Below are 13396 nucleotides of genomic sequence, written 5' to 3' on the forward strand. Positions count from 1 at the left end.
GTCAGTGGGTTATTTCTATCAGGATTAGTTCGGCATTACCATGAACCCATCTCCAAAGTGCTGGCAGCCTTGAGCCATGGCCAGCCATGCCAGGCTAAGCCAGGCAGCACCTGCTCCCCTGGCACAAATGGGTCCAGACAGGGCTTGTCTTCTGACACTGCAAAGGAAACAGAAGCTACAGGGGGAGAATAAAAATCTCTACCGACATCTCACAAGTAGAATCCCCTGAGCACTCCTTTTTATTCCTTTTCTACCGTGCAGTCCCCAGTGGCCAATTGCTGGGTGAAGATAATTAGCCCTTGATTAACACCAGTTTTTTATATATAAGTGTGTGTGTATATATAGATATGTATTTTTTTCACCTTTTCTACTTTTAACTCCTACTCAACTGAAAACATGCACAATTAGCATGTTTGAGGCATCTCCTCTTGACACAGAAGGAAGAAGCAGCCTTTTTACTAAGCAATTAGTTCTCTACCTACCATTTGTCCAGCTATGCTCCCACCTGAATTTGCTCAAACATCAGCCTTTTGCGCTTCCCCTTAAAACTCTCCTGCAGAGTGTTTGTGCCTGCTCTGCAGCCTCAGGATTTCAGGCAGGGAGAGGAGTTTGCTGCTGTTCCCTTCCTGCCCCTCCAAATGCCATTGCTCCTGCTGCTCACTGCCTGCTTCCCTGCGGGTGAGTTGCTCACTCCCACTCCTCGCCCCAGACAGGGTCTGAGAAAACCATCGTACTAGAGACAGGGTCGGCCCAGCAAGTTTCTGCCTCCTCTTTTTATTGCTTTCCTGGTTCTTCTCCTCCTGAGCCATATGGCCATAGGGCACAAGCCCGGAGCAGGGAGACCCAGCCAGAGCCGGGAGAAGGGGTTGCACCTCAGAGGCAGAGGTTACCTCATTGCCCCATTTGCAGTGAGGAAGGAGCTTGTGCAAGTGAGTCCACATCACAGAGGAAACCCTGCCGTGGGACCTGCGCTATCCAGGAGCACACAGCTAAAACGTACGGAGCGGAAGACTGCACCGCCCAGCCCCATTCCCGCCTCACACACTGCCCACCCCATAAGCCCTCAGCAGGGCATTTCTCTCTGTTTTCTTGCAATTCCCAATATCCCCCATCATCATCTCCACTCCATCCAGCTCACACCCCCACGCCCCTTTGATGGGTGTGCGACTGCATCTAAAATCCAGCAGCAGCACAGCAAAGCGGTGCAGTACCTAGGTGGATGGAGGTCCACTTCGTGGGGTGGATCCATAGCACAGCCACAGCACGGGGTACAGCACAGCACTCCCACTTTGCCCAGTGAATAGGCATGTCAGTATGCATTTCTGAATTTGCTTATCTTCTTCATTTATTATGTAGCCCAAGGTTTTATTTATTACCCATGCTATCATCTGCACTGACTGCAAAGTGCTGATTTTCCTCACAGGCTATTCCTTTGTCGTCTCCCCCCGATATCGGAGTGCATCACAAATACTAATTTTTTCCCTCCACGGCGCCCTCATGTGATGGCAGTTCCCTGGTGTCCCCATCTAACAGCTGGGCACTGAGGCACAGGGAAATTAAAAACATCCCTTAGATCCTGCGCTAGGTGAGAGGTGGGTTTTGCTGGCAGACCGAAAGGGCACAGTGCGGCGAGCGTCCGGCTCTGCAGTCACAGCAGCAGAGCACTGAGTGCTGAGAGGTGCTGCGCGAGAGGAAAATGAGGGACACACTCTGGCACAGAGGTGGAGAGCTTGGATGAAATGATCTTCATATAGGACCTGTGTAGCATCCTCTGGTAACATTCAGTTACCCAGAGGATGAGGAGGTGAAAGATATTCAGCTGCTTTAAGGTTTCCTTTTGCACCTTACCTTTTCACTGCCTGTCTTTTAGCATCCACAGCAAATAAGCAGGGGGCCTACAAAAGGCAATTTCCTTCAGTTCACAAACCCTGATCCATTCCTTGGGCAGATCGACCATGGGTGAGTGTCCTGGGGGTCCCACAGCAGCTGCATTATAGAGCGTTCATTGTAACGCTTGCAAATAAAGGAGCACATCTTGATTCTTACTGCTCTGTTTTACTGTAACTAGTAGCCCCCAATACCAAATCCTGTGCATTTCTACTCTAAAAGCAGTTTAGAAAGCCCTAAATGATGACAAAGCTTCTTTCTAATTTTTTCCTCCCAAGTAAACAAAGTGTTTTGTTTGTCTTGCAATAAAATGTTTTTGATTCATATCCCTAAACTGTCAGGGTTTGATGAGTCCAAAATGGATTTTTTCCAGGATACAGAATAAAAAGATTGAGTTGTTCTGACTGCTCTGGTCTCCAGCAGGAGCAAAGGAAAGACTGAACTTGCTCAATATAGGAAATCTAGCCAAGCTGTAATAATGATGAGGGAGGAGTGGCACTTTTCTAAGGCCCATTCTTGGGCCAAATTCTAACATATTTTGCAAATGTTGGGAAAGTAGTACCCCTGAAAGCCAGAAGGTCAATTTCTGATGAGTGCTGGCTTCTTACCACTGTGCCACCACCAGGCACAAACAATAGATGTATTTCTCCCAAACTCATTCTCAGAGACAGTTGTGAAAATAAACCATTTTCAGCTCAGCCAGAGTTAAGCACTTCAAATGTTAGCCCATATTACTGTTTTGGAGGCAATGCTGGGAAGTACCAAGCAACTTATAACTAGTGCAACCAATTTTGCCTCTAACACAAGAGGTCACTAGCATTTGTACAAGGTAGTTACATGACACTGGGTGGCATATTGTCCATTTACAGGACAGAAACATTACTCTGAAAAATACACACAAGCATACACATATCTCAGTTATTTGAATGGGGGAAAAGGTTTTCCTTGTCCATCCTAGATTTTGCAGGACGCTGCTACGTGCATTTACTTGTCTGGAAGATGTATACTGTATACCACCCAAAAGTAACCCAGGCATGGAGACAATACACACACTGGTTACTGGTGACACGTCTTTCCCAATGTTGGTGGACACAAAGTGCTGGGGTACCATCAAGTACTGCAGTGCTGCCCCAGCTGTTGTTCAGGGCTTCTGTGTGGTTCCCCCGTTCCCAGCTGAGCTGATTGCATCCATGTGCTGGGACCTGTCCTGAGCAGTTTTCCCCCCATGATGAAGACCGCAGCACAAGGCCATGCTGCAAGTCTGGAAACCCCTCCATGCCCATGCGAAGTACAGGACAGACTACCCCAGCGTAAAAGGAAAGGATCCCTTCCCCTCACATGCACTGTAGATCTGGAGTCCTAATTTGAAATTTCAGAGGCAGAACTTGCTAACCAGATTCTGCTTTTCAGCTGTTCAGGCATGCTGTACTGGCAGAAACGCATTAGCCCAGTTTCCAGAGCCTCAGCACGGTTTGGCCACGACAGTCCTCAGCAAAAACACGTCTGCTCTGAGTGTACTAGAGTTATGAAAGTGGTTTTTTTCCTCCCTGTTTATGACCAGGATTTACCCTCCAGAATTTGTCACTTTGGGCTACTCTCCTTTAGATGGCACTGTTACCACTTCCAAGAGGGACTGCTGCTGGCCTCTTTGCTGAACAGGGCTGAAACTGGGCCAGGACTGTCATTATTACTGGGCTAACAAGCCAGACCAGGTCAGGAGTGACCCAAGTCAGGGGGAGCCATTCATGATATTTGCTCTAAAAAGACTTCTTGGTATCATCTTCACAGTATCACTCCCAACTCCTGCCAGTCAGTTGTTCACTTTGGAGTATCCCTCACAGCACAAAGGTTGTATTGACATGTCGAACATCCAACATGGAGGACAAACTGAATCTGCTCCTCTTCAGAATAAGTTTGAAGCTGTCCCCAAAGCCAACAGGAGTCATGTGTGCATATCTGAGGGCCTTAACTAATTAATCTGCTAATTAAATAATAATTAGAAGCCATGCTGTCCACAGGCACTGCAATCATTACTTTTCATAACTAGCTAAATGCTTATGTTAGAACCACTGCTTTAATTTTTTTGTCCACTGCCTCAGTCATCGCCTGCTCTATTGCCTAGGTTTTTTCCCAAGATAGCAAATTGGTTTAGCTGTCATTTAATGGGTCTGTATTAAGTGCTTCTGCATGTTGTGTGCTCCTTGATGCCTATTAAATGAACCTTGCCTACTAAGAGCATTTTCAACTGAGAAAGAGACATGATTCCAGGATACCATTCAGCAGTGGTCTGGAACAGCCAGAGAACAGATCCAACAAAATCCAAAGAAAATGGTGATGCAACCTTAAGGTTGCTACAGCAAGTGCTTAAGATTGGAAAGCACTCAAAGAAGCTGCTGGTGTGGGCCAATACTCTTTACTACATATTGACACTCTCTTCCTTCAGCTAAACATATCTGTTGGACCAATTGCATTGGTGCTTTCCCCAGCTTTGGAGAGAGAAGAGAAATAGTGTGAGCAAGACTGGATATTAGGAAATTTTACTTCACTGAAAGGGTTATCAAGCATTGGAACAGGCTGCCCAGGGAAGTGGTTGAGTCACCATCCCTGGAAGTATTTAAAAGACGTTTGGATGAGGTGCTCAGGGACATGGTATAGTGGTGGTTTTGGTAGTGTTAGGTTTACAGTTGGACTTGATGATCTTAAAGGTCTTTTCCAACCTATACAATCCTGTGATTCTGTGAAGACAAGACAGCCATGGGCATGGGGAGACTCCTACCTGTGTGCAAAACACTGGTCCTTGGGTTCCTTTTAAGATTCAGTCCAGTCCTTGCTGCTTGGGAGCACATTTTCCAATAGAATTCAGCTCCAATTCAGAGAAAAATCTATGTTTTAGACATTATTTTAGTGTGGTGTAAGGAGAGAGAGAGAGACTAAAATTAAGCTATGGGTGACTATCAGCCCAAAGAGGCTCCCTAGCACCAAAGTAGGATTGGGCCCTCTGCTAAGCAGAGTAGAACTGCCAGTTGGACAAATCAACCCCAAACTTATCTGGAATAAGGCCCCACCTTGTTCCTGAACGAGTATTATTCCCTTGCCAAACTGCAGTGCTACTCAGACCTCAACCATTTTGCCTGCAGGCTTCTCAGAAACAAACACACACAATTATTATTATTTTTATAATGGGAAAAGTTTCTTTTTCCATGCTGCCCTAACTCAAAGCCAGCCAATGCAATTTTGCTTAAGCTTTCAAACAATAATGCCATCTCAGAAAATGTCTACAGACTGTATTTTCGAATGACACTCAAAAACTTGGAAGCCTGTATCTATTTTGCAAGACAACAGACTGCCCAATTATGCAATTGCTTGAGTAGTCCCAGATCATCCCACTACATGTAGGCTCTCAACTTAAGCATTGAATTTAAAAGTGCAGCAGCCTTAGGCCTCCCTGGAGGCCTCAGCTGAGACAGGCAAGTACCTCAAGCAGAAAGTCAGATCTTTGGTGCTGTAAATAGTCTTCTGGAAGTGCTCACCTGCCTCCATTCACTAAAAATGGAGCCTAAAGCAACTGTACTCCTAATGTAGGTACCACATCTGAGTGCCTAATGGATAACTGTTGGGCTCACGCTGACTGTGCAGCTCATCACCCAGGGAAGCCAGGGATGTCTTTGCCTGGGAGGACTCCATGTTACATGGCTCCCAGCAGCAAGCAGAAAGACGGAAGTGTCTTGCACTGCACTGAATGGTGATGTGCAGATATATATACTCCAGGGCGACCAGACAAGCCCAGAAGGGACTGGCACTCAGGCTGAACACAGGTAAGCGAGTCCAGCAGTGGATCTGAAAAAAATCTACGTCTAATCCTGCCCAAGCTTGAAGGTGCTTAAATTCCACAGGTATATTATTTTTTACCTCCAAGCCCTCTAACTACTCAGAGGAGTATTACTGCAAACCCCCAGCTAGCCTGATAGTGCAGAGGAGCTGGGAATATGAGGCACAGCTATGCCCCACCAGGACTTGGAGAGGACTCTATTAAATAAGGTTCCCTGAGGTGTTCCACTCAGGAGGCATTCTCAGGACAGATCTAACATGCACCAACAGGATGAGAGTCATCTCAAAGCTCAGCTGCAGCAGCTGTTCTCATTTAAAACATATCCAGAGGAGATGAAAGAGATATGCCCAAGCTTCCAGAATTCCTTCAGCAAATTGTGAATGAGGCATGAGATGAAAAATCTCTCCCCAGTGGACAACACATAGACAAAGCTGAGCAGACACTGCTCTGCCCTTTTTTGTTTCCCTCTGCTTTAATCAAGGACACTCCACAGTCAGCTCCAAAATAAAAAGCAAAAAAAAGCTTTACAAATGCCCATCAAGCCCAGAAGTATCAAGAGTAAAGAAAAATAGAGGGGGAAAATCTCCTGGGAAGGTATTTAAAATATTTATTACTTTTAAAAAATTCCCTGTTTTTTCAGTTCAGTGAAGCTCCCCTTGGCAAGATCAGCTCCTACTTAAGGAATAGTGTGAACCTTTCCCGCTAATATAAAAAAATAACTGAATAAAGTATTTCAGAATTTGTAAAGACTGTTTGAATCTGTGTTTTGTTTTTTGGTTTTCTTTCTCCCATTTAATACTGAAAGTTTACTCTTGTCTCTTCCAAAAGTAGACAAACAGACAATCAAGGATATTATCCAAACCTTGGGCCCTACTGCTGGTGATTGTCTGCCTGTTTTAGAAAGCAATTGGGGCACCAGCTTAACCTGGGATGGTACAAAATACATGAGCATCAGGTGAACCAGGTCTGGACCTCAGAGCCCAATTAGATTTCCCAGATCACTAAACAGCTTTTGAAACAAGCAATACCTACAAGCCCTTCATGGTTTCTGTGGTCGTCTTTTAAACTTTACTCATTTTGTCTTGGGTTTAATAAATAAATAAGCTTCTCTAATTATTGACAACATTTTCTTTATGTTCTTTATGTTTCTTTATGTTCTCTATACTTCCTGAATGTAATCTCCTAAATGCTGAGATAATGTTATTCTAACGTCTTCAGGAATTGGCACCTCTGTAACAGGGACCACTCTGCCTGATCTGTGGTGAACAGGAACAGCAGATAAGTACTGTGAGAAAGCAGATCTTTTCCTTCATCCAATACCTTTGGCTGACTAAATGTATAGATTGTTTTTGCATTTGTTAGCAAGTATCAATATCTCAGTTACACTTTCCATTCCAGCTGTAGCGGTAAGGGACTGGGACTTCAAAGTTTCTGCATCTGCTTCACTCCTAAAAATATCGTGAAAGCCCTCCATGTTTGTGACAAGTGCTTCAGTCACAATTCTTCCTCTTCCAAGTTCCTGAACTTTGATTTTCAAATACATGGCATCAAATAATAATTCCCTCCTCATAATAACTGTTGCAAAGAAATCATATGCTTTGCTCCCAAGAACAAAGTTTCGATGACTGTGGAATAAATTTGGGCAAGTGACTGGTGTAAAGGCAAAGTATTTTTCCAATGGTAAAAAGTACCCATTGCACTTACCTGCCTGAAAAAGTGCTGTGTTGTTATAGCAAAGACATCAAAGCCACAGCTGGCCCTTTTAAGCTCATCTCGAATATTGCTTAACTGCTGGGACTGTTCATCACACTTTTCCTTCAATCTCTGAACGAACTGCTTTTCAGCATCTCGACTCTCTCCTGGTTTGGGGGAGAATCCATTCTTTGGGGTGGTTGGCCTCTGCTTGGGATGTCCTACAAAGGAAAGAAGAAAAGACCATCAGGGTCACTTTATATGTATGGACATGACCTTTATGTGTTTCTAAGGCCTTTGGGACTCAGCCCTATAAAAGAAAAAAAAGGTCTGTAGCACTCACACAGATCTGTAACGACTTTTAAAAAAAGCAAGAGCACAGCAAAATATGTTTCCCTAGGGGCCAAAGCTCAAAGCTTTGTAACAGTCATCTCACCTCAGGCTCTGAGCCTGAAGGTCTGCTACAAGTTGAGGAGAGCTCTCCTAAGAGTGTCTTACTGAGAACTGAGGTCGTTAGAGGAGGAATTCATCTCACGTACATTAGACATCATCAAGAATAGAGGTCTGCATCTTGACGTGTGATGCTGAACTCTGCTGAATGGCAGTGACAGAAATGGGCACTTCCAGGTTGAGATTCATCTTATCCTATTGTGGATGTGGAAAACAGCTGGATGACATTTACACTCTACACATGATTTCTTTGGCCACCTGCACCCCAAGCTTGGTGACTCGACAGAGGTGCCAGATTTACTTTGCCTTTGCAGATTTCCTTTTGCCTCCAAATGGGACAATCTGGGGCTGGAGCTGTCCTTCCCTGAATGCAAACACAGCATGGGTTGCTTGCTATTGGGATATGACTATTTCTTTTTATGAACAATACTGCAGTCTACCTCCCCAGTTCCCCTTGCTCTCCTCTTTCTAACACTTCTGAAGTTGCAGCACAAAACAGATATGTATAGAAATGCCACCAGGTACCACATAATGCTGACTGGTTACACCACTGGCTGCTCTCTCCGCATCATTGGTCACACCAGAATCACTGCCTGCAGAAAGCAGGTCTGCCTGCAGAAATGGGTCCAGACAGACTCTGGCTTCTCTAATGTGCTCCAAGTTGGCTTGAAGCAAGCCTGCTCCTGTATAAAGATGTGGAACCACTAGTGTAGCTTGTCTTTAGGATATCAGCTCAAATACAGTGTCATATTCACATGAATGGTACAAGAACTAAAGGTTACTCATTATAAGCCACTTCAGGGAAGTGAGGCTTTCACCCTAAATTAAGTTCATATCCCACTTGAGTCAACTATCAATTTCTCTGGATATATTCAGTTAAGAGGATGAAGCAAGAAGGGGTAGCGTTCTGGTAGTGTCAGGTTGCTCTAGCCACTGCTTGGACAATCTGTTTTGTCTTTATCTTCCTAGTTCTCTGGGAACTCTCCTCTGCAAACATTTATGGTCAGCTGGGCAACACCTTTGCACAGCTTACTGATTCTTTTTGCTGCCCTCAGTCTCTCCTCAGCTGATGCTTTTTAGCTCATTCCTGAATACGGGGCAGGAATCTCTGGTTCTCTTCCTCATCTCCTCCCACTAGTCTCAAGCTTTTAGCCTAGGAGCTAGACTCAGTAGGAAAGTGGGAGAAAATAGTCAGACACCTTGTTCCCATGTGTTACTAGAGATGGCGGACATTGGACAATGTTCATGAAAAATGAACATTTCTGTGTTAGCAGAAAGGATTGGGTATGCAAGAATCTGAAAAAAAGGTATCTTGTAGTTTTATAGTCCCGTAGTATACAGTTCCTGAAAAATAATACAGAAACAATGTCTCCAACCAGTCCTCAGCAATGAATGTAACAGGGGACAGTATTCTGCCAGGGATACTACCTACCCTTTTCCTAAAAATCAGAAGAATCCTTCCACAGAGATGGTATGAGCTTGAGCCAATTTGTGAAGTAGAGCACTGTTCCAGAGGTAATTTTGGCAGGTGTGCTTCAGATATTTTAGACCTTTAAGACTGTGGCCTGGGTGTGCAAATGGATCCTTAGGGGAATTTTACTGGATCAGGCAGGGAAGCAGTATTTGTCAGAGCAATACCCCAGGAGTGTATTCCTACTTTTTCAGACCCCCAGCTTGTGTGGAGCCACTGGGAGCATATCTTCCAACTTGCTTGACTACGTTCTGGCTCCACGCTAAGCTTACAGGGAGCTAGCTCCAGCAGAGATGCTCCCTCATATCTCCAAGTATCTCATGCTGCAACTGCAAAGAGCCACAAGTGCAAAACAGCCTTTGAAACTCTTTGTGCCTATGGCTTGCATTTGCAAAGAGGAATACCAGCTTTTGCAACATGTCAAGACTAACTTCCTGATGTCGCAAGACCTAAATAAAACAATACGGGATGTTAGAGAGGACTTTCTGTCATTAAGAGAGTTCAACCAGCATAGCTATTGGCCTCTATCCATTTTCATGTCAGTTAAAGCCTGTACACCTTTTTGTGCAGGAATGGTATTTTCTTACAGATTCTTTCATTCATTTAAAGGGGCTCTTAACTAGGCAATAGGTATTCTCAGAAAATAAGAAATTCATGAAAGCAACAGCCATAAATATCTGTCTTTTTAGTATAAAAATCTCAGGTTCTTCAGGCAGCATGGTAATGTTACAACAGAAGGCATAGGGAGAAGTGTAGGGGGAAGCCCTTGAAATCAGTCCAGTTTTAATTAAAACAGAAACCCATCAGGTTGTTTTGTCTTATATCTTTCTAGCTTTCCTGTTCACTGGAACATTTGAAGTGCACATCTCTATGTTGTCCTTGTCAGTATTATAAGCTGCCCTTGTAAATTAAACTGTGCTGTTCTCCTCAGGGATAAATCTGAATTTCTCGGTTCATTTGGGTCTGAAAAGCAGCTTACTAAGCTTATTCTGCCATTGATGTCTCTCTTCTGTTGCTCTGCACAAAACAGGGTATATATTAATGACGCTGAGCCTGATCCTGAATGTCCTTTTTGCTGATGGTGGGACCAGGGGGGCAGACCCACTATACGCTGAAATCACTGAACCCCTTTGATCCGCTTCAAAACTCCCAGGTCTTTTTTATCTACCTGGGTGTTTGAACTAAGGAGACATAACAAGTATATACTCATAATTAACACAGTCCATGAGGATTTAGATGGGGAATGCAATTTATTTGCCTTTTAACTGTCCAATTTCTGACATTTTGGTAAGGAAAGTGAGGAAATTACTTTGAGAAGATTGATAACAAGCAATCTGTAGAGTGACACATCAGAAACAGATGGCACTGTCCTGCAATGGGGTGGAAGGAGAGCACCTGCATCTATGTACACCTGCTCCTACACACAGATTTCAGGAATGGTATTGCATCAATAGATAAAACTGAGATCTCTACAAGACTCTGCATCTCAAAACTCCCTTGCAAGTCTTCAGGAGGACTGATCCAAATTCTAAAGATCAGATTCAAGGCTAAAAAAAAATTGTATGACAGTAAAAAAACAGCACTGATTAAAATGAACTGCATGTGAGGAGGCCAGTAACAGAGGGAAAACAACCTAGAAACGGCACTCAGAAATTTTAGAGCCTCTTCTATGGCCACATGTAGCTGTGGTGGAGTTACCTGGGGGACACCTGCTCTCCTATCACAAAGTGTAAATGCCGCACAAGTTTGTGATCCTGATGGAGGAAAAGCTGTGCTACTGCCCCTTAGCCCCAGCTACACTCACTCCTTGTCCTGTTTAATGGCTGCTTTGATTATTTTGTGAAATTGTTAAATAGGTGAAAAGATTGTCTGTCTTTATTGCTTTGTTATTGCTGTCGTTATTTCAAAGAATGCTAAAGGCTAGTCTAAAAAAATAAATGAAGATGAGGTTTATATTCCTATTTGATCCTTACAGTGATAAACAATTTTAGGTTGCCATAATTCCAGACAACCAAGCTTAAAAAATCTTAAATCAGTCTGATGGAGAGAGGGCAGTTACTCAACCTCTCATGAGAATGAAGAAACCTTTGAGGCCTCATGAATTGGATATGCCAAAAATTTAAGCCTTGAAAATCCTTAAGTCACCTGTGGAAATGCAGGCCTCCTTAAGACAAGACAAATACACAGTCCGAATATGCCTATGTTTCATTTTGCTTTCTAATTCTAGTGGAAGCAAATCAGCTGCTTTGTAACATGCTGCTACAGCCACAATCAGTGCTGGTGCTAAAACTGGACTCCCAGTGTTATAAATGCTGGTGAGCTGCTGGTCTGGCACACTCTGCAACAAATTTTTCTTTGGATGTCTCTTGGTGATCTCACCAGGTGCAAAATAGCCTGAAAATTATATGATTCAGAGGACAGTGTTAAGTTCATCTTTTTACCCTAGTATCTTAGTAAGGAGAAGAATTCTGAGTCCTGTTGGTGCCTGGAGAGATTAAATTTAACCTTCCATTTTCTTGATTTTGTTGGTTGGGGAGGAGAAGAATAGGGATTGAGTTTAGTAAACATGAAGAGATTCTTGATGAAAGTTATAGGACCTGAAGAGCTGTTCTACATGTTTTATACTTTACCATCAAATGAAGAAACATGGGGTTCTACCCCCCATAATTATAACTCAAGTATTATATAGCTGTAGAGATGACATTTAAATTATTTAAGTAGAGTCTGAAAAATGAGGTAACAGAACAGAAGATAAACTGCAAGCACAGTGAAATCAGTGGGACCATGCCCACTCATTTCAGAAGCATTTAGATCAGCCGAAGGCCAGCCTTACAAAAGCCTTTAGGTACCTTATATATATGTTAATGTACACTTAGTAGACATATATAGAAATAAATTATCTTAATTTTAGTAAATAAACAAAGGTATTCTTTAGAAATGCTAAAACCATGTGTTTGTCCCCAGTATTGAAGGGTAAGTTGACAATGCCCCAATAGCACTCTGAAGGTTATTTCTATAGATAATCCCTTTTCCAATTATGCATAGAAATGGCCCAGGAAATTTGGTGCCTCTGCTCAACGCTAAGAGTAGATTCCAAGTAATATACTATCACTCCAGGTAATTGTCTGAGGTGTATTTTATTTCACTATATCTATCTTTTCTCTTTTTATATAAGAAAATCATAATGATAAAAAAAAATGTTCCTGTGCCCTTAAACATGTAATAGCAACAACTCTTTGTTTTGAAGGAGAGATGATTGCATGGTTGTAACAAAGAAAACATAAGGCTATTCAGCTCATGCATTGGTATGATAAAGTCTGCTGTACTCACAGCCAGATTAATGAACCTTGGACACAATCAATCTTCACTTAGCAATAGTAGGTCTCAGATTTTAGTGCGTTAACAAGAGATGCAAAGTCGACAAATTTAAATCTTCCTGAAACAGTGCTTTTGGGTTCATAAATACCTGGTGAATGGAGCTTGGTGGCTGTTACTGCTGATCTCTTAGGGGATGAGACAGCTGGTCTGTTAGCATCCTGATCTTTTTGTACTTCTTTCTTCAGACCTGTTTTAGAAGAAAAATAAAGGTAGAAAGAAACCCATTTTATAATTCTGGTTGCAATTGTGCAGAACTATGTCACTAAGATACATACCAAATGGCAAAATGCAAGTATTTCACCAATACACATCCTGGGCTTCACACAGAATGATGCTACGCAGTACTCCTGTGTTGGATGCCAACCTGCCACTTCTGCAAGCATGACTGTGTGCATGTGGCTGAGCTGACGTGCATGGCACTAAAGAAGGTCAGAAGAAGGCCTTACACACTATCCTGGTTCTCCAGCCATCTGCACAGTGACAAATGCCATTAAGGCACAAACAGCTACACAGGTAGCCCATCCTATCTGTTCTGAGCTCTGTGTTCTGCCTCTTTACCTTCTGTGCATCCTCAGCCAAAGATCTTCTGGGCTGGAGGAGAAGCTAAGTAGGACTGTGCAAAGCTGACTGAAGTTACCTGCAGGGCCCTGCTCTATCAACTTTTTCCCCAGGTTAGGAAACTGCCTTTT

At 43.3% G+C, this 13396-nt stretch overlaps 1 protein-coding gene across 1 annotated transcript in view; it reads right to left on the reverse strand.

Moving 5' to 3' along the window:
• The window catches only part of MTUS2 (microtubule associated scaffold protein 2), a 201456-nt gene that overhangs the window by 52335 nt on the left and 135725 nt on the right, over positions 1 to 13396 (reverse strand). Inside the window, exons 5-6 of the mRNA XM_072854822.1 lie at positions 12796 to 12894; positions 7421 to 7629 (exon numbers count right to left, since the gene is read on the reverse strand). Of these exons, the coding sequence (XP_072710923.1) occupies positions 7421 to 7629; positions 12796 to 12894 (308 nt within the window). The remainder of the gene's footprint in view (positions 1 to 7420; positions 7630 to 12795; positions 12895 to 13396) is intronic.

Source organism: Ciconia boyciana, chromosome 1, assembly GCF_034638445.1.
Source record: "Ciconia boyciana chromosome 1, ASM3463844v1, whole genome shotgun sequence".
Classification (NCBI taxonomy): domain Eukaryota; kingdom Metazoa; phylum Chordata; class Aves; order Ciconiiformes; family Ciconiidae; genus Ciconia; species Ciconia boyciana.